Genomic DNA, 27,052 nt, shown 5'->3' with positions numbered 1-27,052 from the left:
GTTCACCCGCCCTCTCTCTCTCTCTCTCTCTCACTACTCGGCTGCTCCTCTTGCATCCTCCACTACAATCACTCCACACTCGTACCGCAGATGCACAACAGCAAAAAAAAAAAAAAAAAACACCTGCAGAAGCAGCAGCCTTCTATCACTCTTCAACAAACGGCATTCCGCCAAAAAGATATGTACAAAAACGTCCCCACACTAACCCCCCGTAATCCCTGAAGACCCACATTTCGTTATCCCCTCCACATTACCCAAAGTATACACCCCCTTCCCCTCCCAATTCAACAGCACACATTTCCGCTAACTACTACCCCGCCCCCCCATCCCTATTATAACATCAAAAAACATCAATCTGCTAGCCATCGCTGCAGTGCCCTGATGCGCATGCGGACGAATACAAATCCTTTTCCTTCTCTTCTCCATCTTCTTCACACCCCAAACATATCCACATTATATATATATATATATATATGATTCACAAGAAACACACGCACACACAAATAAGAGAAACAGAAGTAAAACAACTCTTTTTATATACGTTTGTTGCTGTTGTTTATTTGGTGCATTTGTGTGGTTTCTCTTTTTTACTTCCTTCCCTCCTTCCACTGCAAGAAGGTCCTACCAGAACTTCATCTCGTAGTACTCCTGCCCTGTCGCCCGTTTCCAGTGGCGCTCTGCCCAGTGCCAGTCCACCACATTAAAGTACTTGGCAAGAAATGCGGCGCGGTTATTTTCATAGTCCACGTAATACGTATGCTCCCACACATCGACGCACAACAGCGGCACAACATGCGTATTCGTCAGCGGGCATCCCGCGTTCGACAGTGAAAGTATATCAAATTGACCCAAACGGGTGTCGTAAACCCAATAAACCCAGCCACTACCAAACAGATTCAGCGCAGCATCCGTGAAGATCCTCTCAAACTCCTCCACGGAGCCATACTGTTTTTCAACAGCTGCCTTCAGGTCAGGAGGAATGTTACTGCCGTAGGGTTGAATGCACTTCCAGAAGAAACAGTGATTGTAGTGCTGGGCGGCATTGTTGTAAACGCCAGTGAGCATCACATCATCGTGTGTGCGAAGGATGATCTCATCCAGGTTAGATCCGTACAACGGCGTGCCCTCAATCAGCTGATTCAGCTTCTCTACATAGCCACGATGATGGCGACCATAATGCAAACGAATCTGGTACGATGAGAGGAGTGGCAAGCAGCCCCTGTACCACGGAAACTCTAATGTCGGCAGATAAAAAAATCCTTGTGATTGGATGTAGTGCTCTGCTCGGCGTATGTACTCATCCACGCGCCAATACGTGTCTCGGTACTTTTCCACGTAGTAGTCGGGGGCTCTACCGGAGCGGTTACGAAACTCGTTGTACTGACCCATAAAATTGAAGCGGCCCAACACAATATCCGACTTTGGCGTGTGCATCACAAGCCCACCTCTGCGAGAGGCCTGCAGGGCTGCTGGGGACAAAGTTGCCGCAATCGCAGGCACAACGCCTGTTGAAAAAGCCGAACGACGCATTTCTCAGCACGACACACACGAAAGATAAATCAATGTATAAAAAAAAAACACGGTAAAAAGAAACAAGGGATAACTTACAACAATCGGATGCAAACTTTTTTCCCTCGTGCCCGCCCCCTTCCCTTGTGAGACCGAACCTCCCGAAACAAAATAACAGAAGTGAAAATAATAAATAATAATAAATAACGGGTGCATGGACGGGAGGACACACAGTTGTAGGAAAGAAAAAGAGAAAGTTGAGTCCGCTCCCTCGGAAACGCACATGAAAAAGACACAGACAGATAGACAGGGAGATGGCGGAATAAAACCTCCTCCAACACCAACACTAAAAAAGAAAAAAAGAAGAAAAAAAAACGGACAGGCCGTCAAGCACCACCAGGCGCTGCGTGACTATCTCAACTCCTCCATTTCCTCCTCCAGCTGCTGCACGTCATGTTTGACTGCCTCCAACAACGGTGTTACCGCCCGCACTTGATCGCTCAACTCCCGTGAAAACTGCGCTAGTCGTTGGGCCTCGCGCTCCGCCAAGGCCGTAAAGCGTCTCAACTCGGCGCTCTCCGCCTCCATCCACTCCGCCTCCTTCGCAAGCCGTTGCTGCTGCATTAAATGCCGCAGGCTCTTCTTTCGGTTCGCCACCTCACGCTGCAGGTGCGAAAGCAGCAGAGATGACGATGGCGGTGGCTCCTGCAGCGTGTCTTCAGCTGCACCCATCGCACTCTCGGCCACTTCCTCCAAAAGTCGCTGGTGTTGCTGCTGCAGCTCCGCTTTACGCTGGCAAACAGCCTTCAACTCCGCCTTCATGCGGTCTACTTCATCCTCCCGCATCTTCAGGAGCTCCTTGAGACGCACTTCCTCATGCAAGGCGTCCTCTAATTGACGCTCCTCACGCTGAAGTTCCTCCCGCAACGACTCCTCAACCGCCTCCTCGCGCTGCAAATCCGCCAGTGCCTCTGCATGTTCCTGACGAAGCTGCTCCAGGCGTTTCCTCAGCGACTCAAACATCCCCAGCTCCTCCTGTCGCTCCTGTCGCAATGCCTCCAGACGGGCCTGAAGCTGCTGCAACTCCGCCGCACTTTCCCTCCGCTTTCGCAGCTCTTCCGATACAATCAACTCAAGACTCTGCTTCGCATCAAGTAGCCGGCTTTGCTCCTCCTGCAAAGACGCTGCTTCCACCTCTGTCGGCCCCTGCAGGATTGTGATCTCGCTCTCGAGCCTTGCCTTCTCCCGCTCCAGCTCAGCCATGCGTTGCATCAGCGCCTCCTCCTCCTCCTGCCACTTTTTCGCCTGCGCCTGCCGCTCTTCGGCTAGGCTCCGCAGTTTCTTCTGCTTCCTCAACTCCATCTCCTCCGTAAATTTCTGCTGTTGCTGCAACCTGGCAAGCTCCTTCGCGAGGTTCCAAACAGAGACACGTGTCTGAACATTGACGTAGTACGTCTTGCCGGATTTCGGGTCCTTCTTCTCGCGCCACACGCCGCTCTGTAGCGCCGCCCGTACCGCCTCGTCCTGCATCCGCGATACTACACACCCGCACACACCGCACGTACACAACAATAAAAAACAAAAACCAAAACCGCATCGGTTTAAAGAAATCGCAATAAAGGAAAAACAGAACACGCAGCAAGGAAGGTTAAGGAAGACATCACGGACCGAGGCACCCACAAATAAACACACACACACAAAGAGCAAGTTTATTTTTAAAAAAATAAAAATCTTTTTTATTTACTTTTACATGATCTATTTATTCTCCATAAGGTGCTGACGGGTGTATTCGTACATCACCAGGGCACCAGTGACGTGTACATTAAGCGAACGAATCAATCCAAATTGAGGAATTTCCACGCACACATCCAGTACGGGCAGCAGCTCCGCTGGCACGCCGTGTCCTTCCGCGCCAAGCAGAATAGCAGCGCGCTCAGGGAAGCGATACGATGCCATAGACACGCTTCCAGCCGTCTGCTCAATGCCAATAAGTGTGTAGCCGTCTTGCCGCAGGGAACCCAAATATTCCGGCAGATTCTTTGCCATTACTGCTTCCCACGGCATCCAAAGTTCAGCACTGCGCGCGGCGGCCACGAAATGCGGATGTGCAAAGACGGCCTGGTCTGAAACGACAACCTTCTCAACTGTGAAGATTTCGCCGCAGCGGAAGAGGCCAGCGACATTGACAGGGTTTTGGAGTAGGGAACTTAACACAATGAGCGGTTGCCGCTTTTCTTGCTTTAGTGCCCGCGGGTGGAGTTCATTGTACACCAATCCATTCCACCACGGTGTCACCTTACGCTGAATGTTCTCATCCCCGTCAATCATCCTGTTGTTTGTGTTGTTGTTATTGTTGTCTGCTGTCAGAAGTGCCATGGCTTCGGCAGTGTAATCGACGCAGTACGTCGTGTGGCTCTCCGTGTGTGGGATGTACGGGAAGCTTTTAAAGGGCTCGAGTATGCGACGGCTTTCAAAGCGATCTGATATTATCCGCACGCGAAGCATCTCCACCGGGCTTAGCGCACCAATAAGGCAGCGGAATTCGTGATCAAGAAACCGCATTCGATCAAAGGCAGCGGCTGGTATACTCTCCGTAAGGATGTTATTTCCCTCCCTTCTCTTAACGCAGAACAGTTGTCGTGGGGTGCAGGCCTCCGCCAGATTAAAGAAAAGCTCCTCGGCATGTTTTTCACGAAACTTCACATGCTCCGGTGCTCGAGCAATGTAGTCAAAGACCATCTCCTCCGTGGGAAGGAATTTAACCCCCTGCTTCGTACATGTTTCATGGATTTGATGGAGCCCAATGTGGCAGATGACACGCAGAAGGTGTTGATGCGAGGTGCTCTGCTGAAAAAGACGATGAAGCAGCACATGAAAAAGACCGTCCACTCGTTCCACTTCCCCGCGGAGCTGTTGAAGCATCATGTGAGCCATGATCAAAACATAACTCCCACAAACCTGAGGCCGCAAGTTGTAATCTGTCATCGCCGCATCTAAAAGTGTGTATAACGCGGGCTGGCGCTCCAGTATCTTTAATGCATACAACTCCATCAGGCGCCTTACACTGCCCATGTTGGTGAGGGGAAGACACGTCTTTATTACCCGCCCCAAAACACTTTGCTGAGCGGCTGCATCGTCAAGCATGGGAAGCAGCGCACAAAGCAACTGCCACAAACGAATACGACAGCGATGGGGCCTGGAGTTTGGCATGCACGGCTCATGCTTCACAGCGGCATGAGTGGTGTTCCAATCCAGCAGCTCCAACGAAATCTCCGTCGCCCAGTCATGTCTTAAATGACAGCACCACAAAATGGTAGAAATCGCAAGGGCGCGTCCGACCGCTGAGAGTCGCACCGTTGGTGGGTACAGTACACGCAGAGCCTCTGGAAAAAGAAGAATCAAAGGCTCTGTTGCAGCCACCATCATCTCCGAGGCTTCCTCGTCTCGTCCAGAGTTATACAACACCGCGACATGCAGAAGAAGATCTTTCAGACGTGGCCAGTTCGCCGAGGGATCACGAAGAACCTCCGTTGCTACTGTCACCGCCGCCAAATACACAGAACGCTCCGAATCCGCCTCGTCAAGCAACGCCCTTGATATGTGTGATTTAAGCAATTCCTCATGCTCCACTACACCGCAGCGGAGAACGTTAAACGCGAGAACAGAGACTCGTCCATGGTCTCTTGCCCCAACATCCTTCAGGTGTCCAAACATGGCGTTGATAATGGCACGGTGATCCACGCTCTTCTCACGTACTGCGTTATTCTCCGTAAAAGTCCCACTATTAGCCACCCAGGCAAGAATATCGTAAACGCTTGCAAGGTTTGTTCCCCAGCAACGCTCCACGTGATCCAGAGCGTAGTCCTGAACTTCCAAAACCAAATCCGGGCTCTGCTGTGGGTCCACAGAACTGCAAAGGACAAACACGGCGTTGTAAACACCACCGTAGTACTGCGCCAAGAGGGTCGCCCAGGAGAGACTTGTCAGTGGACAGGGAACATCGCATGTCAATAGTCGCAAAGAAGGACATCGCATGAGGCTTCGAAGCCAGTGAAGCAGGTCTGCATTTTCAATACGAAGACGACATGTAATCTCAGCAGTGTTCAAACCTTCCAACGTGTTTCCTGGTGTGCCCAGTGTAATCACGCCGGACAGTACGCTCTGCAGTAAACGGGACGCATTCCTGAACACAACCATTTTGGCAAAGTGCCGAGTCACTTTGGTCGTATCACCCACAGAAGCAGCAGCAAAAGTCCCATCGGTATCTAAAAGAAGCAACTGCAACACGTCAATAACGTGCTGTCGTGTTTGGAACCACGTATTCCCACCAGTGGAGTCATGGGCAACAGCGATTTGCCCTGCAGACAAGACCGCCGCAACAACTACATCCCACTCCGAGGTGTGTTGCAACGCCCACACGTCCGTGGAAAAGTCATCAAAGAAGTTCACTTGAGTCATCGCCCGAAATACTTGCCGAAGGGCACTGAGCGCCACCGTGTGCAAAGCCTCGCGCAAATCAACGACCGTTGCCAGCGAGTAGTACCGCTTGCAGGCCACCGCTCCAACGGAGCGATGAAACTCTACAAACGCGGCCAACGCCGCAAGAAAAGACTCAGACGGACTGTACGGCCTCTTCGCAAAGGAGAGAAGTGTTGTCCCAATCTCCTGCGCCACATCCGCAAGAAGCCTTCGGTCCTCGGACTCCGCTATGTCCAAGGCTCCGCAAAGAAAGAAGAGCTGCTTTACACGCGCCTCATCAAAGGAGGCAAAACGAAGAAACTGCCGCACATCCTCAAGCAGACGATCTGTCCGCAACAGGATGCGCGCAAACCTGAAATTGCTCCCCCCAATCGGTGCAGCAATAGACATCCGTATCAGTTGTTCGTTTAAAAAACGAGGGTGAATGCATGTGCCGAAAGCACCAATGTGTCCCACGGAATCAATGGCAGAGGCGTTGCCCCCACCGGAATTCCCAAGAGGGCCACAAACACAGAGCAGTTTCCAGAGGCCGTCGCACTGACGCACCAAAGTGGGATCGATCCGGGCAAAGTGCAGAAGAGCACTGAATGCAACAGCACTGAGACGAACATCAAGCCAAAATGGAACACCGTCATGTGCCGCATCCCTCAAGAGCAGCAGCAACTCCTGCAGGACATTCGGATCCGTGATCATCTCCAAGGTTGCCTCTCTGCTACGCGCTTCAGTATCGAGCGACAGCGTCTCTGCAACACCGTGAAGAATGCAAAGGAGCATCGTCACGCCGTACACGCTAGGCCTCTCCACAACACCATGCAGGAGGCGGCACATGGCCTCCTTGCGTTTATGAGCCGTGCATAAAACATCCCGAAAAATGCAAGCGTAAAACCGTTCGAGTTGATCCGCCATTGGCCCCGCCATACCCTCCAGGGCACGCACCTCGGCCCCCTCAAAGCCCTTGAACATGGAGAGGTGTGTCGCATGCGGTGTGCGGTCAATATCTGCGCAAAGCCGCGAGTCCAGAGAGGCCTCCACAGCACTCGTGAAGAGAAAAACACTGGAAAAGAGCCTCAGAACCGATGTGCTCAGAGACCACAGCCGCCGCAACCCAGCCTTTCGAACGGCCGTGTTTGGATGCAGCAACACCTTCAAAAGGAGCAGCTCCACCCATGCCGGGTGAAGGCTACCAACAAGCGAAGGGCCCGACACCGCCGCCTCCGTATTGCCGCCATCCTTTATGGCGGCCCAGGCCACGGCGTCACAAGTCAAAGAGTCCACAAGGACGTCAAGTTTCAAGAGTGCCGGCTGAACGATGTGCAGCCCAAACTCGTTGGTGGCCTCAAGAACAAGAAAAAATAATCCCCACTGATTGTGGCTTGCTGCGGGAACCCACACAAATTGCTCATGAAAGAAAACAGTTTTTTCCCACTTCTCGTGCGTCTCCTGCCCGTGTGTGAGGTCAACAATGCGCTTCAAAAGATACTCCACACGCAACTGCATATTCCCGCGTCGTCCTGCATCGGCGTCGCACGTGAGAGCATCCCAAAATGCCGCATAGAGTGTGTTCCACAGATGCGGGGAGCACCGGTAGTCCCTGTCTTTGTCGCCATCCGTAAAACGAAACAGATACTCAAAAAGTGCCGTGACAAGGACGACGACCTCTCCCTGCCGCGCTGTTTCCTTTGAGATCGACTGCAGCAGTGACTGAATACGCGGATGGTGGCTTTCAAGCGACTGGTGGCCGCCGGAGAGAAGTAGTGGTATCAACACACGAGAAGAAAGAAGAGAACTCAGTGCCTCAGCCCCACGTTTGCACGAGAGCGCATCCAGTGCGTACCCAATCAACGCATCCCTCAGCGCCGCACGGCGTGAAGAAGATTTCCCTCTCGGATCCTCTCCCTCATTCGTGTCTCCTTCCTCCTTTTCCCCCTCTTCCACCCGATGCCGCCTCACAAGAACGTCGGTACACTCCGCCAGCAGCTCACTCGCAACCTCCTCCGGCAAAGATTCACCCGAAGCAGTGTTCTGTAGCGATGCCCCAGCCACTCCAACCAACGCAACGGAGTCGCCGCACACTGCCATCTGCGCAACGCAAAAACAGACGGACGAGACGACATCCCTCGAAAAAGGTGGGTGCGACACAAGTATCGAATGCATCGCTCGCTCCCATCGCCACACGTCGTGCTCGAGCAAAAGGCCGCATGCACGCACCAAAGACCCCGCGGAAACAATTTGCTCCACCGTGTAGTCATCTCGATTCTCCTCAAAGAGTAAAAGGAGACGCTGCAGCTGACACCGACGCTCCGTCGCAGCCAGGGCGTTCACCAACTCCCACGCAATGCCGTAAGCATGCGATGGATGAGAGAAGGACCCATTTTTATCAAACCGTCCATGCAGAGCTGCGACAACAGCCTCCAACTTCGCCTCCATTGCTTTGCGACAGCACCTCGCAATAGAAAAGCAAGAAAGAAAAAAAAGACTTAACATTGGTATCCCCGGGTTTTGTTTTGTTTTTTAAAAGGAAAAAAAAGAATGCTGCATGTATGAATGATTACGCAATGCCATCCACATCAACAAACAAAATAAACAAACTCCGTAAAGCCAGAAATCCCCACACACGTAAACACACACACACACAGAAAGAGAGAGAGAGAGAGAGATATACGATAACTGCGATAATAAGCCGCAAAAACAAATATTGTCCTCCAATCCCTAAAAGAAGAAAAGGGAGCTTTTTATGAGAGCGGAGAGCCTAATCTACCGCTAAGAAGTTCACAAACAAAATAAAGAAATAAATAAAATACTCATATGCATATATATATATATAGCCTATTAATAATGTGGGTAATCCCACACCCCAAAGGTTGCCTTTTCTAAGCCTTCAAAACACAAGACGCCGAGGCCGTTGGGTACAATTGGAGGATTAAAATACTCAAAAAACAAAAAATAAGGTCTCACATACCTGCGCCACCACTCTGTCACAGGCCCTACCATAATGAGAAAACACGCGCGAAATTCCCACACACACACACACGCACAGAAAAAGAAAAAAAAAAAAAAAAGTCCCAATAAGTAAATATTAGAACAGGTCGTTTCCAAAGCCATTACTTCTCTTCGCAGACCCAACAAAAAATTAACACCTCCTGCGCACCTCATAAAAGTCAAGGAAAAAAGCAAAGACACGGAAAAGCATGCGGCTAAAGCCCTGTCCACAGCAAATGCAGCGTCCACTGGACCACCGCCAAATTCACAGGGTCTTGGCACGTCACATGAGCAGTCTTCATACTTGACACTTTCCGTGGGCTCTTTGGCCTCCAAGTGCACATAAAATGTATCAAATCATCCGTTCGGCTTATACGTCGCAAATCCGCTAAGGCGGCAAAATCTACCAAAGACATCATCGCTGTTCCAAAGCCTCCTGCATCCAACTCCTCCTCCATTGACTGAAGGTTTTTCCATGTAAATGCGTTTCTCTCCAGGCGCGGATCATCAGGAAAGACAAAAGAAGGCAGAGCTTCCGTCCTGGGCGTTGTGAAAAACACGTATTTCGTAGCTGGTACGCCAAATGCCTTCTTGTCAAAAACCATTCGACTTTTCAGGCGGTGAAAATATCTGGTTAAACCACCAAGACGTTCCTCCCCACGCTGCCACCAATACATGAAGGAGGCCAAGTGAACGGGTGGACTCCTTATGCGAAAGGCGTCCTCACGAAAATCATTCACAAGAGGATCCCACAAATATAAGAAAATAGCAACAACACGCTCACTTTGTAAAACGTGGGCACAGGAGTTTTTATTTTTCATATGCCCCTGGTACCCGGGGAAGTATGTCTCAATCAAGGCTGCATGAGCGCAGGTAAAGGAAAGAATCAGCTCGTCACGATCCTCGTAAACAACATACAGCGCGTCACGGTGAAATTCGTGCTCCGCAAACACATCCTCTCCACGCAAAAAAAACATCAGCCTAAGCAACAACTGCCGCAACATTGAATCGCCAGTAACAATAATGCCGTGTCCGTTGCGACCAATGCTCGCATGGTGCAAGATCGACAAAGCCTCTAGCGGAGAAACGTATCGGTAGCTCGGACACAACGCCGGCCGTACCTCAAACGCGAGGCTCGACCCGTCCCCAACGTCGACGGCGTGAAGCGTCGAGTTGCTCTGCACTCCGTCGTACATCCGGCGAGAGGCACACGCCTCAAAACGCCCGTCCCCACGCAGTTGCTTTAACGCGGACAAACCCAGTAGCCTCAGCGGTTGTTTGAATTTCCCCCCAACAAAAAATCCACAAGGTGGAGGACCAGGACGAAGAATCCTATCGCAAAACGCAAGAGAGACAGACCCTCTCTTATTGGCAAATGTACGGCAACGTGACAGCAATGACTTATGTATCAATCTAGCGCCCGGGCCACATGTCCTCCCGCTCCAACCCAGTTGAAAACCCTGCGAACCGTTAATCTGAGCACCCAATCCATGAGTTGCTTGATGAATTTGTGGCAATCGTGTACCCTGCTTATTCGCATCGTGCTCAGGCCAAAGCACAAAGAAACACAAATAAACTGCCATAAGCAAAAACACACATTTGAATAGCAGGCCGCGGGACTTGTAACGAAGCGACATTTCTAAAGAAGAGCAGTCAAAAAAAAAAAAAAAAGTGTTTATTTGTTTATAGTTACACACATGTGTCATACATATGTGCAATTGAGTGAAGGGGGGCTGCAGAGACTCACATTCACCGTCGCTCCCGAAAGGGAAAGTACATCTCTTCGACCAGCAAACCAGCAAAGGCCACTCCAGACGGCAGTGCTGGATTAGAAGTCGAATGAAAACACGAGGATGAGAATGCCCCAAAAGAGGGAAAGGAAAAAAAAAAAAAAAAAAAGGTACGTGAAGGAAGGCACCCTCCGTGCAGGAGGAAAATGTGGTGGTAGAAGTGAAATGGTGCGCAAGAAGAGAAGGATGCCAAAAGACAGCGCCCTGCCAGCATGACGGCAGGAGGTCAGCACGAGAAGAGGAATGGCAGATGGACGCAGCGGCGTGGGGCACGCGGGTACGCCCAGTCGCACTGAAACCAAACAACGTCAGGCACGCATTGTTGCTACAGGCGCCGTCTTCCACTCCAAGAGAAAAAAAACAGGCGGCACGGCCCACACGCGGGCATTTCGCCAATCATCCACGACACGCCAAGAGCGGTACGGAAGAAACAATTTTCTCCCCTCCCCCGTGGCATCGGGCAGCCACAAAAAGTGCTCATCCGAAGACTGACGACATGTACGGCATGCGATGCATGAGTGTGTGCTGCGTGGTCGCCTAGCTGGCATGAAACGGCGTGTGCCAAAGAGAAAAAAAAAAGAGAGAGAGAAATGAACAGAACAGCGACGGGAGAGAGCACACAGGGACAATAAACGCTGCCACACACAAGAGGAAATAAATAAATAAATAAAAATGATCAAAGGCCCATAAATATTTCCCAAATTCGTGCTACCGCATCACCTCCCCCCCCGCCTCTGCTCTCCCCTCTTTTACCGCCTGTTCGCTACGACGGGGAAAGAAGATGATTGTAGGGCAGAAGGCATAAAGAGGAAAAAAACCTTCTCCCCACTGCAACAAGCTCAGAGACACTTCCTGCCCATACACTTACCCCCCGCATACTACATCAAACTCAGCTAACAAGGGAACCAGCGAATAACCGCATGGAAAGCGAAAGTAAAAGAGAAAAAAAAAAAAAACCCGCTCCCTCCTCACGCTGGTGTGTTTTCCTACAAACGCACACACAAAAGAAAAAAAAAAAAATTTCAGCTAAGGCTACTTCGCTTATTAACACCTCGTTACCACCTCTCCCTCCTCTCCCCAAAAGCAAAAATGAATGTATTCCTCTTTCGCTCCATTCTCTCTACCATGCCCTTTCATGCCTTAAAAACTGCAACGAATTTACCACACACATACACTCACGCGGAAATGTATTTTTTATATTTATATATGCGTCCCATCACCGCCCTCAGCGCCCGTCTGCTCGTTTGCCAGCTGCTTCCGTTGGATTTTCCTTTTTTTTTTTTTTTTTTTTTTTCTTCTTGCCTCCCCCCATTATTTCAACTGGCGAGGTGGCGGTGCTGTGGGCAGGTCAAAGAAGTGCCGGTGTGCGTTAGTGACATGAGGGCAAAAAAAATGACACACAGCGCCGCAACATGGGCGCAAAAACACAACGCAACACAACACAAAATAAAACATAAATTATATGAATCGAATGGAATACAACAAAATGGTGGAGTCCTCGTCAACGAGGGCAGTGGCTTTCCTTCAGGTGCGCGCACGGGGAGAGGGTCTCAAAAAAAAAAAAAAAAAAAGCGAGACAACAAACGCACGCCCCTCAACTTCCCTCCCTCCCCGCGCACACAAATAGAAAGAGCGGTGTCTGTCTGTCTGTGCGTGTCTGTGTGCTTGGATATTGCGTCTTCCACAGCTTGTACGCGTGTAATTATCCACCGCATCCAAAGATGCACACAGTTGTGCGTGCGGACATTACACGCAGGTGGTTTTCAGCACTTCCACACCGTCCTGCTCCCGCATTCATTCATCCCCTCCCCCACCCACCACCACCCCTTTTATTGTTATCGCCCCGCCCAGCGTGGGGTGAATGCAAGACACATGTGCGGGAGGAAAAACGATCCCAAACCGGCTGACTGGCAGGCAGTGAGTGGGGGGCGGGGGGGGGATTGAGACAAATGACCTGAAGAAAGACATGCCGCGAGGACCCACCGGAAAAATAAAAAAATAAATAAATAAATGAAAATAATTAAAAAAAAAAAAAAACATAAAAAAAAGAAAAGGGCAAGAAATTTTTATTTTTTTTTTTTTTTTTTAAGAAAAAGAAAAAGAAAAAAACAAAATACAAAAAGACACATGCACCCCATGTTAATAAGTGTCCATGTATTTACACATTTATATATGAATGTAAAAATATATAAAATTTATGTGCGTGTGTGTGTGCGTGTGTGTTTCTTTTAAAGAGATACAACAAAAAGAGAATGGCCTCGTCGAGGAATACCGAAAATAACAAACATTGCGGGAAGGAAAACAATAAAAAAAAAAAGGCAAAAAAAAAAAAAAAAAGAAAGAGAGAGAAAGAAAGAACAAAAAAAAAACACCTGCAAACACAAGAACAAACGGAGATAAAACCAAAATGCAATGCGCCCCAAAAAAGAAATGTCAAGACAAATATCCGACGGTGTAAAAACAAGAAAATCAAATCCATTCTTGTCGGCACTAAAAATCTTGTTTTCCTCTACATCTATGTTTATCGTTGCGTTCAGTTACATTCCGTTCATTTACGGGCATCGGTATGCACGTCAGTCAACACGGCTGTTCATTTGGTTTGGATCATTGAACCCGTTCACATCGTCTCTCCCTATATTTATTTTTTATTCTTTTTTTTTTTTTTTTGGCCGTAGACCGTCACTCACTCCCCCTTCTGTGATTCATCGTGCGCTACCCGTTGTGTGCGTAAGTGTCTCTGTGTATTTGTCTTCTCTTCCTGTCTACATCCCATGCGGTGCTGAGGGGCAAAACTACCAATTCCTCCCCGGCCGCGTAAATTGCTGCGTGGACACACGGCGTACTTCGGGACGTGGCGGCTCACGTCGTTGCCGTTGCCCCCCCTGCCGCATCCGCATCATCAGCCATGGGCTTCGCTGTAAATTGTCATGGCGGTGCCAAAGACCACGGCGACGACTCCAAGGATAATAAGAACATGGGTGGCGATGTAGTTCATCCAGCCCACCTCTTTCAGAGACCAGTTGCCGGAGTAAATATAAAAAAAGGCGGGGAACAAAAAGGCCAAAAAGCCACCGCACACGCCGCCCAGAAATCCAAACACGACGTTGATGCTCGGTATAAAAAGACCGAGAATCAAAGCGAGAAGCGCAAGAAAGCCGCTGACGAGAAGATTACGCCATGTGGGTACGTCAGAAGTTTTCCCCCAACGAAGGACATAGTAGACAGCGTCACGTGACGGCTGAATGCAAATCGCAAATCCCACGCAAAGCTTAATCGCAATGCCGACGTATGCAACAGCCATCAACAAGTCATTCCTGGGATCATAGAGCCGCAGCACCGAGCTTGAGGCAGCGTCGCCAAAGTCCGCATAGCCAAAGAACCCCGCGAGAAAGTAGAGCAGGCCCACCGTCACCATACTTAAGGTGCTGTCACGAGTCATCCGATTTGGTGAGGGATCCCGCATCTCCTCGTACACCTCAAAGCAGTTGACTTGACAAATGAAGGCAAAAATAAACAGCGAGAGTCCGTTCATTGCGTTAGTGCCGCTGTTGTACAAATAAAGATTTTTCGACAGCCCTCCCTGCAAGCCATTGTTGGCGGCATGCAGGATCATGCAGATGACGAAGAAAATGATGAGAGCCACACCAACCACCGAGGCGTAACGAAGCGAGTTGATTTCCTTCGGGAGCGAGAGAGAAAACATTCCAACCAGCCAAATACCGCTGACCAGTAGACGACTTCCACTGTCCGTACGAAAAAACTCAGGTACCGATGACGCACTGAGCAGCGGGGAAAGTAAGTCGCCGACGGATATGACATACCCAACACAGGTCCCAAAGCAAAACATGAACATGAGCAAGGCCGCAAAGTAATCGACACCACGTATAAAAAGACCACGTGCCAACTCCTCATAGGAGCGAAATCCCGTCTTCTCCTTCGTGAGCACAAGAAGTCGAATGGAGTAAATGGTGCATGCGCAACACAGTGAGAGAAGAAGAGTAGCGACGATGATGCCGGAATCTCGAAATCCGGAGGGTATCAGCACGATACCAGCACCAAGTGTCGCACTTGCAAGATTGAAGGCGTTCGAGACAATTCCACCGTATGGCACAATGTTGAAAATGCGATTCAGCATTTCACGTGCCTTGCTGCTCTTCATATTTCGCTGGGATTGCCCCACATCAGACGAAACCGCAGGGCTGATCTTCACCCCAAATGGCGCGGTATCCCCAACAATTTCTGTTTGGTTCCCTACTGGGGATCCAGGCGCCTCATTGACGTTGTCATACATTACCGAATGCCTGCTCTCTATCCTTGGTCACAAAAAGAGCAACAAAACCACCTAAAATTATTTCTTTATATGTGTGCAGACAAGAAAAAAAAAAAAAATTTAAGAAAAAAAAAGTGGTGGAACGATTCACCCACAACCAAACACACAAGGCATGTATCAAAAATATAAATAACGCACGAAAAAAGCACCATGGACAAAACTTTATCTTAGAACCCCCTTTTTTCCGGCGTCATTCCTCGTCCAAAATGTCTTTTGCGAGCCGCCAGCCCCACGGATTCTCTGGGCACGGATACGGTGGCGCAAGAGGAATTCCACGTCGTTTTCGCTCCGCGTCTTCCGCGGCGTGTCGCAAGGCCTGCTGTACGGCAGTCACACCAGTGCCCCAGAACAACAATGGCCGGTCGGGCACACGCCATGTCTGCCCGAAAAGCTCCGGTTGAAAAACGCGCTTTCTTCGCTCAAACGGATTTCCGGCCTTGCGCTCACATTCCATGCGGATGTCCCGCCACGCCCGCACATCCGCGGCAGAAACATATGACATTCCTTCCGGTATAGGGAGCAGTGGAGGTCGCTCCGCCTCTTCCATGTTCTCCAGCCACTCCATCTCTGTCTTCACATCATTCTCCACAACGCCAAGAAGACGTTGTGTGATGCGTTCTCTGCGCTGCCGCTGAAGTGCACGAAGCTCCTCTGCCAAGGATTGCTCGCCCCCCCTCAGGCTTCGAATAATACGCTGCAGACTTCGCGCTTTGGCAGCGGCCGCGCTCTCTATTCTTCGCTGTTGAATCACCTGTTTTGTGATATCCCGGATCTTCTCAAACAGTGCAGTTGCCTCCGCATCGTCGTATACGTTGAATAATTTCTGCTCATTTTCACCAACCCGCGATTCAGCTGCCACAACTCCTTGCGTGCCGTCGGTGGTGGCGGTGATCTCCGCTGACGACGCGCGCAATGCCGCTCTGCGCTCCATAATATTCCTGTACAACTCCCGGCACTGCTCTGCCTCGGGGGTGCATTCGACACCCTCGAACAGTTTTGAGTTCTCCCGGACGCGTTTTATCTGCCGTTCCATCTGCATGTGAGCCAAATACCGGAGTCGCTTCTCGTGCCACGACTCCAGTCGCTTGTCTCCGGGGTCCATAAACATCTTCTCCACGATGTTAACCACCTTCCGCACCTTCACCCGGGCAACCTGCGACTCCGCCTGAATTGCCAGGGCATCGCTCGGTTCAGAGAGCTCTGCCTTCGCCTTGAATGCCGCCTGCTCACGTTGTTGAATTTCAAGCAACTGCTTGTACTCCGGTGTGTTTTGCAGCGGTAGAAGCAACGCCTTTTCATACCAGCGCTTTGCCCAATCCACCGGCGACGAGCCCTCCTTCGAGGCGTAGTACTGCACCACGTCCAGCGTGCTCAGGGTGTCTGCATTCATGGAATACAGTTTACGTAAGTTCTCCACGTAGGCGCTAAGTGATTCATCATTTGACGTGTGACGAAACCCACTGCCTTGCGTCAGGCGGGCGAAAACCTCACAAAACTGCAGAAACTCCTCTTGAGCACGCATCTCGGTAAGAACCGTCTCCGCGACGTTCATATCCAGCCCAACAGCCTTGCTGATCATTCGCTTCAGCTTTTCCGTACGTGCCGCCCTTTTCTCCTTCTTTCCACGCCGATGTCCACCACTCTTTTGTTGAGCAACCCGTCGCAGACGCTCAATTTCCTTCAATTGACGATGTTTTTCCTCCAAAGAAATCTGCCGTAAACGGGTTTCAGCGTATTTAAATGTGTTTGCAAGATGTTTCTGCGTCTCCAAATTCAGTTCAGCCGTCATGTTCGCCAACTGTCGTCGCTCCGCCTCTGTACTCACGCCCTCCCGCTTCTTATGTACGTAATCTGCAAATACCTGCTTAATGTGGGTCATGGCGTTTTCCAATTTATGAACATTCGTCGGGTCAAAAAGTGAGGCATCCGCCGCTTCGTACACGGCCTGTGAAACGCCCAAAGGATGTTGTGGATTCTTCAACTGTACGGGCAAACCAAGTTTAATACGCTCGTACTCGTCTCGAACGGTCTTCTGTGGATCCAGGTCACGTGCATCCACCATGGTCGTCTCAAAGTACCGACGCCGCTGCTGCTCTGTCGTTTCCGTTGGGTGTTCGCGCAGCATTTGACTCATGTACTTAGTAAACGCGTGTTTCTCGTCCATAGGGACACTTTCCCACTCACTATCTGTCATGCACTTTGCTCTCTCCGCCACGTCCCGTCCGACGCGGCGAGTAGCCTTTGAGGTTCGCTCCTTTTTGCTACGCACTGGCGGCAATGATGAGGCGCCTCCTAGTCCCGCAAACAACGCCTGCTCTTCAAACTGCTTCTCTTGTGCTGCGTGAGTCATCATCATCTGCCGAAGCTTGGCTCGCTGGCTGCGTGGGTTGAGGAGCGAACTGCCCGGCGAGGGGATGCGCTCATCCCTGCGCAGAAGACGCACCGCCACCCTCATCCACCGACTGCCCGCGCAGAAGTCAGAAAGACAAAAAGAAAAAAAATACCCCCAAAGCAATTGCCGGAGGAAACCGGCCGAGACGAAAGGGCTGTGGTCTCTTCCTTCTTATTACTGCATGAACAGACGCCAAAAAGGAAAAAAAAAGAAGGTAAACAGAAAAGCAAAAAATATCAAAAAAAAAAACCGCTTGAATCTGGTGAAGGAAAAGAAGCATCACGCTAAAAGCGCGCAACTCCTGGCAACCCGTCCCCCACGCCACGCGCAGAGCCACCAATCCGCTGTCAGGACACAAAAGGGAAAGGCTTGAACGTGCGGAAAGTGCAAGCGCCGCAGTTGTCCTCCTAGAATACCCGTAAAAACACGCAGACTAGAGGCCTCACCAAGAGGAAGGAGGTGCGCACGCATTGATGAAACCGCTCTCGCCTTCCGCCGCACGGGTGGCCAACGCCTCTACAGAAGAGTGGAGCGCAGACTCCAACATCTCCGAAAATGGCACGGCGCACGTGCTCGTTGACTGCACCACGTACGGGGTGTAGTTCGTACCATCCGGCGCCGCTCCAACAGGCAGAACTGACGGCCCACACTCTCCTCTCGCCTGCCGCTGCATCCCCTCAGGCCACAGCAACGCGGCGTCGCCCGGTCGCTCCTCCTCATGGATCCCCTCAAGAGAGTTCGTAGAACACATCCAACAGCTGACTGCAGGTAAATACACTGAGAAAAAACTTGCTGTTTACTTCGCCAATACTCTCCCTCGTCATACTTCCAAGTGGCAACGCCACAAGTTAAGCCACAAAAAAAAAAAAAGAAAAAAAACAGGCTGAACTATCGCCGCACCAATCCCATCACATGCACACACACCGGGAAAGACACAATTCAGCCCTCCGGCGCACTCATAGCACAGCAATGACAAACGCGGAATATCCAAAGGAGCAAACAGAGAAAAAAAAAAAACCTTTTCTAAAACGAGATGCGGCCGAGCCCTCTTCAAATACGGAATATTTTGTTGACTGCAGTACTCCCAAGTTCACAGAGCCCCTGCGCCCCATAAACTTCAATCTTGTACTCTGCAATCACAACCAAAAACACCGAGTTCCAATCACACATACATCAAATATACCTCGTCAGTGAAAAGGTTGTCGTGCTGCAGAACCGTCAGTGCGAAAAAGCCCTCGCCACTGACAGTAACAGCTTCCACCCCCCACAACTCCAGCGCCCCCGCCCTCCACGGCTCCTTCTGTGGCAACATGAGTTTCCTCCACGCAAACGACCCGGAGAAACGTAGCCACAATGCATCAAAAAAAAAAAAGAAGTGGCGCAGACGACATTAATTAAGTTATTCTACAAGGATACAAAAAGGGCATTGTATCATTTCTTGCTGCGCTGTCAAAACTCGCCTTCCCTGTAACACACTCCTCTGTGCTGAAACGGAATCTCATCATGACCCTACCAACAGTGTTTTTCCCAGTCCGTCACCAATAAAATGGAGAAGATAAGTCATATTGCAGTGGCAAAAACACCTTGCAAAAAAATCAATTCTGAAAAAGCAAGCCAAAGCCCGTTCTCATAATTATTATTTTCTTTTTTTTTCGTCTTTTCCCCATTCCTCTTACCCTCTCTTCCTCCTCCCTCCCCATCCAATTGCGGATGCTTCAAAAAATGCCCCAAATGAAAATATTAAAAAAACTGTCGTTTTGCAGTAGCCTCCTCGTCATGTAACCTTTTTTGTTGTTTTCTCCCTTTTTTTTTTTTTTTTTTTCGGCTTCTTCCTTCCTGTTGGCTCTTTCTCCCTAAAAATATTTATTGCCACCTCACGGGGTTGTCTCTCTCTGTGGGGGAGGCTGAGAGAGTGATGGGAGGAGGGAGCCGCTGCAGTATTGTTTGATTCGGCCCACCCAGAGGCCTCGGCTCAATGTAATTTCCCCCACACAGAGGCATGGTGATCAAAGCTCCCCCCATGCCCGACCCGTGCAGAGCAAAGCCCGGCAAAACACAAATACACACAAAAGTGAAAAAAAAAAAAAAAAAAAAAAGTTGTTATAAGGAAAAAAACTGCTACCTCACGCAAACCCCCCTCCCCCATTGCCAAGCCTACAGCAAGCACAAGCACACACACAAAGACAGACAGAGAGACAGAAAGAGCGCGAGGGAGAAAGGAAAGAAAGAGAGACGCCTTTTGAAGGAAAATAATTATCGACGTACTATATCAAAGTCAAAAACATCAAAAAAAGAAAGTTTTCACCAACAAAAGCACCATGAAGACCAACTGCAATACGTTCATCCACCACAGACGTGCAACGGTAGATTCCAGTTTCTGTACGGTGACACGTTGCTCTATCCAACGGTAGCGAAGAGACTGAATTTGTGCATCTCTAGCGGCGTAACGAAGAGCCTGGTCTTGTGTTATTGGGCCGCGTGCAGTCCCCACCCCGGTGGATTGGTGCAAGTTTAAGTTGCCACTCAAAGAACTGCGTGAGGCACCTCCTTGCATGCCTCCATCAACAAGCTGAGAGGAAATCATTGTTGAGATTTGGGCAGTACTTCGCAATGTTGATATGGAGCAAAGAATAGAAATTGTAACAACAATTGCAAGCATCAGCATCAGTCCCTGGAATACCATACCCGGTGCCTGGTAACCGCCATCGCCCCCACCGTCAGCACCACCGTACTCGGCTTCTTTACCATCTTTCTGGCCGTCTCCATTCGCGTCTTCGTCCTCGGTGGCAACCTTCACCGCATCACCCAACAAATCCTCAGAAATCATTTGAAGCATCATCCGGTATCCATTTGTCATTTCACGAATGGCTCGCGGCACCGCCATGTATTGGATGGCCGCGAACGCCATGCTCATTTTTTTACACCCACCCCAGACGCAAATACTGCAGTCGCCATTGACAGATTCAGCAGTAATTTCCAAAAAGGCCTCCGTACGAAACGATTGACCAGCAGGGACATTTGGGGTCTGGGATGAAATATGATACAGAAGCAGCACAGCCCCGCTGGACGAAATTGTGTACGAAAAGCGATGAACTTCATTCAATTGTGTGACACTCCCAGCTTTTGGTATGTCCACAACAGTGAGGAGAGATACGGTGCGATATCCACTACCCATGTCGTTTAAATACACCCACTTCCCCACCTCCACATCGGTTTCTTTCCGTCTTTCGTGATATCGCTTAAGAAAGTCCGATGAGTTGGAAAAAATGCTCTCCCAGAGCTTGGCGATCGTGACGCCCTTCAGCAGCGTTGGTGCAATCATGCGCTTCTTGTCCTTGCACTTGTCAAAGATGGAAAACATGCTCTGCGAGATGCCGTTGGGGTACTGTTGTTTGGCCAGAATGGCCTGGGGCTCCATCCCAGAAATGCATTTGATCGCCTCCGCCATCGCCACCAGACGACAGCCTCAAACGTCGCTAAAACTCAGAGCGGACACAAAAGACGCAAAACCGTGACCCACCAACGTCAGGCAATAAACTTCTATTTGACCCCGCCCACCCCAATTCAGGCAACCTCCCGGGAGCACACACACACACACACACACACAGAGAGAGAGAGAGACGATAAATGAAAGTTAAAAAAAAAAAAGAATGTGTGACGCATGCAGGACTTGAAGGACGACAGAAAAAACACGAGAAAAAAAATTGATAAAAAAAAAACACATGTAGATGCCACCGGTAAAGCCATGAAGCCATTGAGCATCAGAAATGATCAAAAAAAAAAAACTCACAGGGGAATCATACACAAGTAGCACCCTAGAAGCGCAGACGCTGGAAGAACCAGCGGTTGCTGCCGGCGTTGTAGCGAGCCTGGAACAACTTCCTCACCAGCTGCTTCGACCTGGCCTTCTTCGACGCATCCGAGACGTTGATGCGGCCGCGGAGCTCCCTCGACAAGTCCATGTTGTACCGCGTCGGCAGAAAGTGTTTGTGGTTCACGACACGCAGGAACACGCCCACGCGAGAACGGCGCTGGATGGTGCGCTTGCTCATGCCGCGGACAACCTTCTTCGGGTACTTCTTCATGCCGGCGATCAGAGAGTGGCCGTAGGGACGCTCTTTGCTCTTGGAATCGGTGTTCTGCACAATCACCGCCTTCTTGCCGGCGTAGCGGCCGGACGTCACGATCACCACCTTGCCAGGCTTGAGGAACTTCATCGGTGCTAGAAGCCAGACAGTATTAATCCCCTTCAGGTAGCAGAAACCAAACCCATAAAAGATTTAAAAAAAATAAGAGATGTCATTGAAATGTTTTAATCAAGTGAATCATTGAAAGAGAGGAAAGTAAACGTGCAGTTTAAAAAGCAAGGGCCATGTGAAAACGTTCATTTCCGAAAGCCATCAGCCTTCTTTCAATGGGAAGTGGAAGAAACCGGGCGCTCCACAACACCGTAAAGAGCACCAAGTGCTACCTCCTGCACGCTCAACTTCTTCAGTCGTCGTGCATCATTCAAGCGTTGCTTCGCCAGCGCGTGCAGCTTATGCATCATCTCCACTACCTGGTCCTTTGATTCACCCGCGTCAGACAGCGATTCTGTCATCTCTACCCCAAGCAATAGCGCCTCCTGTGCACCCAGCGAGCCAACATTCCTCTCAACAAAATGAAACACCTCCTTTGCGACCGTCGGGTTTACATGCCAAATTTGGCGGGCAACTGTCACGGCATTTATGACCTGCCGCGGGTCGCTGAGAAGCTGTGGAAGGTGTTTGGTGTCCAGATGGCACGATAGACGCTCTTCGGCCTCAGGCGGCAGTGACACGCCCAATCGATAGCCGATCGCCATCTGGTTGAAAAGAAATGTGTTGGTTTTCAAATCATTAGAACCACAGATATCCATTAGACGTGTCTTAGCTATGGCGGCTGCCACGGAGACATAATTTGACACCGCCGTCATGTACTCCGCACCTTCCTTTTCACTCTCACCCTGACGATCCATCGCAGCCACGTCGGCCCCCAAAGAAGATCGCTCCCTCACTAATCGCAAATAAAAGGAAATGTCCGCCATGTCCACAAAGAAGCTCCGTGACGTCGCTAACCGACTCGTGGCCACGTTGAGAACAGCCTGTATCATCTTCGTAGGCACGAGACGTCGGTCGACTCGGCACAATGCGGCAATAAATTCACTGAGAGACGTTGCGGAATGAATGCCAGAGAATTCATCGTGCCGGGAAAGAGGGCCTTGAAGGAGACAAACAATTGTTTGGTTCTCAAATTGTCGCAGTTCCACAAGGCCCACAAATGCAAACATGGCACTAAGCACCGGTATCTCTTTCAGCACCTCCTCACGGGTCAAAAACGCTCCAAATGCCAAAGAAGGGTGGTGCGGCACCTGCACAAAGCGCTGCGCCCTTACCTGTCCCAGGTACTTCAGCACGAGGCACTTCTGTTTCGGATGCAGCGAGGCTGCTCGACTTGGAATACAACGCACAGTCTCCGTGATTAACGGCACAGCGCGCAGATGATGACGCGCAACAACACCAAGCACTCGAAGGCTTTCAAAGTCTGTCAGCTCACGCCCTTGAAGAATTTTTAGCACGCAGTAATAATCCGCCTTGCGGCGCAACCCCAATTTTGAAATGGACGTCAAGTAGCGGGTAAGGTGGGAAGACGGAACCCCATCAAGATTCCCTATCGACCCCTGCAAACGTTCATGCAGCCGCAGAAGCATGGGCCGAACCAACAATGGACTGTACGCGCAGGCTCCGGCCTCCTCCGCATACACGGCCGATGTCACCTCGTTCACAATCTGCAACGCATCCAACGTGCTGTAAGAGTCCATGTTGTTCAACACGACTTTACACCACGCATCTGGAGAACATACATCGTTGCCATTCATTTTTAACGTGCCAGCATCCCGCTGCCGTTCCTGCTGATGCTCGGGTTTTTTATTCAGCAAACCCCAGAGAAACACAGCGGTGACCACGTCCGCACGCTCTCGCGGCGTGAGTTTCCCAAAGTGCCGGTATAGAATAAGAAAAAAACGCTCCATTAATGGGTGCAAAATCTCTACGTTTCCAGCTACAACTTCCTCCGATAGTGATAACATCGCAGGCACAAGATACGCCGAACAGTCTTCGGTTGACCCGCCGTCCTTCTCCAAGATATGCACCAATGTCTCCAGGAGTTTAGTTACAACAGACGAGACAAACTGCAGGTCTGTGCGACTCAAAAAATTTTCTTCATGACAGATAAGTATCGTCTCACCAAGAGACTCAATACACCTCGATAGCTGTGAAGCTGACATGGAGGACCGTACATGCTGTTCACCCAGCCGCTGAACAATACTCATGAAAATTGGGTGGTGCTGTTGGTGGAGGTGCACAACACGAAGCAGCCATGCACTTACCTGTGACGGTGAAAGCACCGTAAGACGCTGCCTTGTGCTACTCAACACCCGCAACAACAGAGACCGACACTCCTCGGGGACATCGCGAGAGGGCCATTCGCCCAACTTCCGCAATCTATCCTCTCCCGTCCCTGTCGTTTTCCCCATCTTTGGCGTAACTCGCAGCGTAATCGCATCCACCAGCGTTAGAAGGTCCTGCTTGCCAAAGGAATCTAAACGCGATTCAATCGTCTCACTAATCTCCCGAAGTTCCCGTGACCATCCAAGACGCAGGCGGTATTCCTCCCCTTGCTCTCCATCTGTTTCTGTGGAGTGGGGTTGAGCCTCCTGCATTGCCTCCACAGCAATCCGGGCAATGCCGCTAAGCTCAACGGGGTTACTCACAATAGCAACAAGTGCGGTTGAGCGGTTACGGAGAATAGCCGCCAAGTGTGTGGTGGCACAACGATACGGTGTCACCTTCACAACCCCCTCCATTACCAGAATGCACTCCGTGGGGGAAAGTTCATCAACATCGCCAAGTATACTTTCCTGCATACTCGTTATTAGGGGAGGCAATGCCTCTGGCAGACCCTTGTAAACGGAGCACTGCTCACGGACGCAGCACGCCAGGCAATGGAACATGTTGGCTCGAGAACGAAGGTCTGCCTGCCGGTACACCTCGTCGATTCGTTTCAGGAGCTCGCGGTCATGCACATTGCATGCGCCCAGTTGCCGCAAGGCGTGCAGAGACATCCCACAATTAGAAGGAGAAATGACACCAGCGGCGCTCACCCGCTGGGCAAGAAGTCGAAGCCGCACCGCGTGATGCAAATGCATCATCCTCCGCAGGGGCAGAGACGCAGATGTTTTCCTGTCCCCCACTTCCCCCCCTAATCCCCACCGCCGCCACCAGTTTCCGCAGTAACGACAAGAAAACTCCGTAACCGATAAAAAGAAAAACAAAAAAGATTGGGAAAAAGAAAAAATAACAAACAAAAAAACAGATGAAATAAAAGCAGAAAACAATTTTTTGCATTCGCCGGTAAAAAAAAAAAAGCGGAGCTCTTCACCGCCGGACCACAATTGCCTGTTGCCGGGTGACCCCTCAAAAACGATGGCATTATAAAATGACCGATGCGAGCACGTCCCTCCTTAACAAACAGGCGCAAGACGCAAACACTCCTCTCGCGGTCCCCGCGTGCATCAGCCTGGGCATCCTTCCCTCACCTCCTACTTCCCATGAAGCACACAGTAAGTAGTGCATTAACCAAAAGAAAAAAAAGAAAAAAGAAAAGAAGAAAAGAAAAAGGAAAAAAAGAAAAGAGAAGCGTATGCATCTGCGCTAACACACAACTGAGAGTTCAACAGCACTCCTGAAGAGCAAACAAATGCAAACTTAAAACCACAAACAGAGAAGAACTGTAGATATTTCTAATAATAATAAAAATAAAACAAATGCAGCGAACCAGTAGCACCCTAGAAGCGCAGACGCTGGAAGAACCAGCGGTTGCTGCCGGCGTTGTAGCGAGCCTGGAACAACTTCCTCACCAGCTGCTTCGACCTGGCCTTCTTCGACGCATCCGAGAAGTTGATGCGGCCGCGGAGCTCCCTCGACAAGTCCATGTTGTACCGCGTCGGCAGAAAGTGTTTGTGGTTCACGACACGCAGGAACACGCCCACGCGAGAACGGCGCTGGATGGTGCGCTTGCTCATGCCGCGGACAACCTTCTTCGGGTACTTCTTCATGCCGGCGATCAGAGAGTGGCCGTAGGGACGCTCTTTGCTCTTGGAATCGGTGTTCTGCACAATCACCGCCTTCTTGCCGGCGTAGCGGCCGGACGTCACGATCACCACCTTGCCAGGCTTGAGGAACTTCATCGGTGCTAGAAGCCACTTCGACACAAAAATGCAGAAAAAAAAAAATAAACACATAAATGAATAATAATAATAAAAGCGTGATTATGCAAACGTGGGGAAGACAGGTGAAGAGAGAGGCAACAATCTTCGCTTTTACCGTAAATTGAAAAAGAGACTCCGCTCAAGTTCGAAAAGGCAAAAAACATGTTGTACCACTTTTAAAAGGCCTCTGAAAAAAGAAAATTGTAATGAGTTACAAACAAGCCCGTGGAAACGCCCCGTCATTTTTTTTTTCTTTATCCCTCTTTCCGTCCCTAAAGATGAGCCAATGCTGCCATACGTGTTAATGTCCACCGGTATGTGCTTATCCTCCCTATCTTCAGTAAAACGCCAACCCCGCGCCCCCGTTTATCCCCGCCGTTAAAGAAAAAGCTCCGCACTCGTAAAGAAAAGAGAAAGAAAGGGTAAAGTAACCCTTTGCATCGGAGCTGCCGTTCACGCTTCGCCATTCAAAATCTTCGGGATGAGCCCCGTAGCTGTGAATGCCAGCAGGAGCTGTGCGCACGGCAGTGCCGGCTGCTTCACCGTGGCGCCGCGCTCCCGCACCCCGTATTGCCAGGGAGGAAAAGAGCCAGCAATTTTCTCTCATGGAATTATTGCTGGCGCAGCGCCGACAGCATCAACCAGCGCCCTCGCCAGCCGCGTATTATTGGGGTACCGCACAGCCCCATGGTGCTTGGGGGCAAGTGATGCTGTGCCGTCAGCGGCAACATCCGCAGCATGTTGCTTCTGAATGGAGATGTGGAAGAGAATCCCTGCCCCTGTCTGCGGGCGTTGCGGAGGAACGCCGCCGGCCTCACTCTGGCGAAACGTCTGGCGCTGAGCATGAAGTTGCATGACGAGAACGTGTTTTTTTGTGTGATGCGTGAGACGGAGACGTCCCCCACCCTGAAGCCACTAGTTTCAGCCTGCCGGGTTCCAGCACCACGGGACTGCTCGCAACTGTCGTGGCGGCGGTGTGTCCTTTCTCGTCCGTGAGGGGCCACAGGCGGTAGCAGGACCGGCCCCTGTCGCCGGAATCGAGCTGGCGCAAGCGACCATCCGTCCAGCGGCGGGAATTAACATGATGGCGTCATCAGCATGTCTCCTTCCCTCCTCTGCGAAAAGAACGATGGCGGATGTCTTGGATGGGCAGCTCTGCGCGGACGGGCCACAGCTAATGGACGCAGACGTCAAGGCACACACGGAGGCTTGGGACCGCAACATCCCATCAGACTCCTGTGACGATACCATTGCGCGGCGGTGCATTGAGGATGTACTCCAGGCCC

General features: G+C 50.6%; 11 protein-coding genes across 11 annotated transcripts, besides 36 other annotated features; all 11 read right to left on the bottom strand.

The window, feature by feature from the left end:
- Positions 1-4,217: part of a sequence feature (heterozygous, Esmeraldo-like haplotype) that runs on past the window's edge.
- Positions 12-32: a microsatellite.
- Positions 455-475: a microsatellite.
- Tc00.1047053511545.120 (superoxide dismutase, putative) lies at positions 622-1,530 on the bottom strand (the record flags this gene model as incomplete). The annotated part of the gene is made up of 1 exon (XM_810581.1): positions 622-1,530. One exon carries the CDS (start codon positions 1,528-1,530, stop codon positions 622-624), a length of 909 nt encoding a protein of 302 aa, XP_815674.1.
- Positions 1,693-1,716: a sequence feature (AT_rich).
- Positions 1,858-1,884: a microsatellite.
- Positions 1,921-3,039, bottom strand: Tc00.1047053511545.110 (uncharacterized protein; the record flags this gene model as incomplete). The annotated part of the gene is made up of 1 exon (XM_810580.1): positions 1,921-3,039. One exon carries the CDS (start codon positions 3,037-3,039, stop codon positions 1,921-1,923), a length of 1,119 nt encoding a protein of 372 aa, XP_815673.1.
- Positions 3,218-3,252: a sequence feature (AT_rich).
- On the bottom strand, positions 3,265-8,472 carry Tc00.1047053511545.100 (hypothetical protein, conserved; the record flags this gene model as incomplete). Its single annotated transcript, XM_810579.1, has 1 exon — positions 3,265-8,472. The coding sequence occupies one exon, from the start codon at positions 8,470-8,472 to the stop codon at positions 3,265-3,267; it is 5,208 nt and encodes a 1,735-aa protein (XP_815672.1).
- Positions 4,218-4,931: a sequence feature (haploid, Esmeraldo-like haplotype).
- Positions 4,932-5,082: a sequence feature (areas merged during assembly that could not be assigned to a particular haplotype. This can correspond to areas where the two haplotypes were merged or to regions with more than two copies in the genome that were merged during assembly.).
- Positions 5,083-7,177: a sequence feature (areas merged during assembly that could not be assigned to a particular haplotype. This can correspond to areas where the two haplotypes were merged or to regions with more than two copies in the genome that were merged during assembly.).
- Positions 7,178-7,345: a sequence feature (areas merged during assembly that could not be assigned to a particular haplotype. This can correspond to areas where the two haplotypes were merged or to regions with more than two copies in the genome that were merged during assembly.).
- Positions 7,346-7,701: a sequence feature (areas merged during assembly that could not be assigned to a particular haplotype. This can correspond to areas where the two haplotypes were merged or to regions with more than two copies in the genome that were merged during assembly.).
- Positions 7,702-7,960: a sequence feature (haploid, Esmeraldo-like haplotype).
- Positions 7,961-12,604: a sequence feature (heterozygous, Esmeraldo-like haplotype).
- Positions 8,623-8,645: a microsatellite.
- Positions 9,183-10,673, bottom strand: Tc00.1047053511545.90 (uncharacterized protein; the record flags this gene model as incomplete). Its single annotated transcript, XM_810578.1, has 1 exon — positions 9,183-10,673. The coding sequence occupies one exon, from the start codon at positions 10,671-10,673 to the stop codon at positions 9,183-9,185; it is 1,491 nt and encodes a 496-aa protein (XP_815671.1).
- Positions 10,834-10,866: a sequence feature (T-rich).
- Positions 11,410-11,431: a sequence feature (AT_rich).
- Positions 12,023-12,057: a microsatellite.
- Positions 12,605-12,743: a sequence feature (haploid, Esmeraldo-like haplotype).
- Positions 12,744-12,810: a sequence feature (T-rich).
- Positions 12,744-15,066: a sequence feature (areas merged during assembly that could not be assigned to a particular haplotype. This can correspond to areas where the two haplotypes were merged or to regions with more than two copies in the genome that were merged during assembly.).
- Positions 12,821-12,844: a microsatellite.
- Positions 12,956-12,980: a microsatellite.
- Positions 13,056-13,126: a sequence feature (T-rich).
- Positions 13,395-13,424: a microsatellite.
- On the bottom strand, positions 13,657-15,048 carry Tc00.1047053511545.80 (amino acid transporter, putative; the record flags this gene model as incomplete). The annotated part of the gene is made up of 1 exon (XM_810577.1): positions 13,657-15,048. The coding sequence occupies one exon, from the start codon at positions 15,046-15,048 to the stop codon at positions 13,657-13,659; it is 1,392 nt and encodes a 463-aa protein (XP_815670.1).
- Positions 15,067-15,102: a sequence feature (areas merged during assembly that could not be assigned to a particular haplotype. This can correspond to areas where the two haplotypes were merged or to regions with more than two copies in the genome that were merged during assembly.).
- Positions 15,103-17,318: a sequence feature (areas merged during assembly that could not be assigned to a particular haplotype. This can correspond to areas where the two haplotypes were merged or to regions with more than two copies in the genome that were merged during assembly.).
- Positions 15,133-15,161: a sequence feature (AT_rich).
- Positions 15,278-17,542, bottom strand: Tc00.1047053511545.70 (hypothetical protein, conserved; the record flags this gene model as incomplete). Its single annotated transcript, XM_810576.1, has 1 exon — positions 15,278-17,542. The coding sequence occupies one exon, from the start codon at positions 17,540-17,542 to the stop codon at positions 15,278-15,280; it is 2,265 nt and encodes a 754-aa protein (XP_815669.1).
- Positions 17,319-17,382: a sequence feature (haploid, non-Esmeraldo-like haplotype).
- Positions 17,383-27,052: a sequence feature (heterozygous, Esmeraldo-like haplotype).
- Positions 17,674-17,728: a sequence feature (T-rich).
- On the bottom strand, positions 17,922-18,230 carry Tc00.1047053511545.60 (uncharacterized protein; the record flags this gene model as incomplete). Its single annotated transcript, XM_810575.1, has 1 exon — positions 17,922-18,230. The coding sequence occupies one exon, from the start codon at positions 18,228-18,230 to the stop codon at positions 17,922-17,924; it is 309 nt and encodes a 102-aa protein (XP_815668.1).
- Positions 19,264-19,301: a sequence feature (A-rich).
- Positions 19,554-19,575: a microsatellite.
- Positions 19,659-19,712: a sequence feature (CT-rich).
- Positions 19,764-20,927, bottom strand: Tc00.1047053511545.50 (hypothetical protein, conserved; the record flags this gene model as incomplete). The annotated part of the gene is made up of 1 exon (XM_810574.1): positions 19,764-20,927. One exon carries the CDS (start codon positions 20,925-20,927, stop codon positions 19,764-19,766), a length of 1,164 nt encoding a protein of 387 aa, XP_815667.1.
- Positions 21,063-21,086: a microsatellite.
- Tc00.1047053511545.40 (ribosomal protein L27, putative) lies at positions 21,295-21,696 on the bottom strand (the record flags this gene model as incomplete). The annotated part of the gene is made up of 1 exon (XM_810573.1): positions 21,295-21,696. One exon carries the CDS (start codon positions 21,694-21,696, stop codon positions 21,295-21,297), a length of 402 nt encoding a protein of 133 aa, XP_815666.1.
- On the bottom strand, positions 21,891-24,707 carry Tc00.1047053511545.30 (hypothetical protein, conserved; the record flags this gene model as incomplete). The annotated part of the gene is made up of 1 exon (XM_810572.1): positions 21,891-24,707. One exon carries the CDS (start codon positions 24,705-24,707, stop codon positions 21,891-21,893), a length of 2,817 nt encoding a protein of 938 aa, XP_815665.1.
- Positions 24,817-24,893: a sequence feature (T-rich).
- Positions 25,137-25,195: a sequence feature (T-rich).
- Positions 25,344-25,799, bottom strand: Tc00.1047053511545.20 (ribosomal protein L27, putative; the record flags this gene model as incomplete). The annotated part of the gene is made up of 1 exon (XM_810571.1): positions 25,344-25,799. The coding sequence occupies one exon, from the start codon at positions 25,797-25,799 to the stop codon at positions 25,344-25,346; it is 456 nt and encodes a 151-aa protein (XP_815664.1).

This window comes from Trypanosoma cruzi, genomic scaffold (assembly GCF_000209065.1).
Source record: "Trypanosoma cruzi strain CL Brener 1047053517133 genomic scaffold, whole genome shotgun sequence".
NCBI lineage: Eukaryota > Euglenozoa > Kinetoplastea > Trypanosomatida > Trypanosomatidae > Trypanosoma > Trypanosoma cruzi.
The sequence above is the reverse complement of the archived record's forward strand: the minus strand, read 5'-3'. Positions and strand labels throughout refer to the sequence as shown.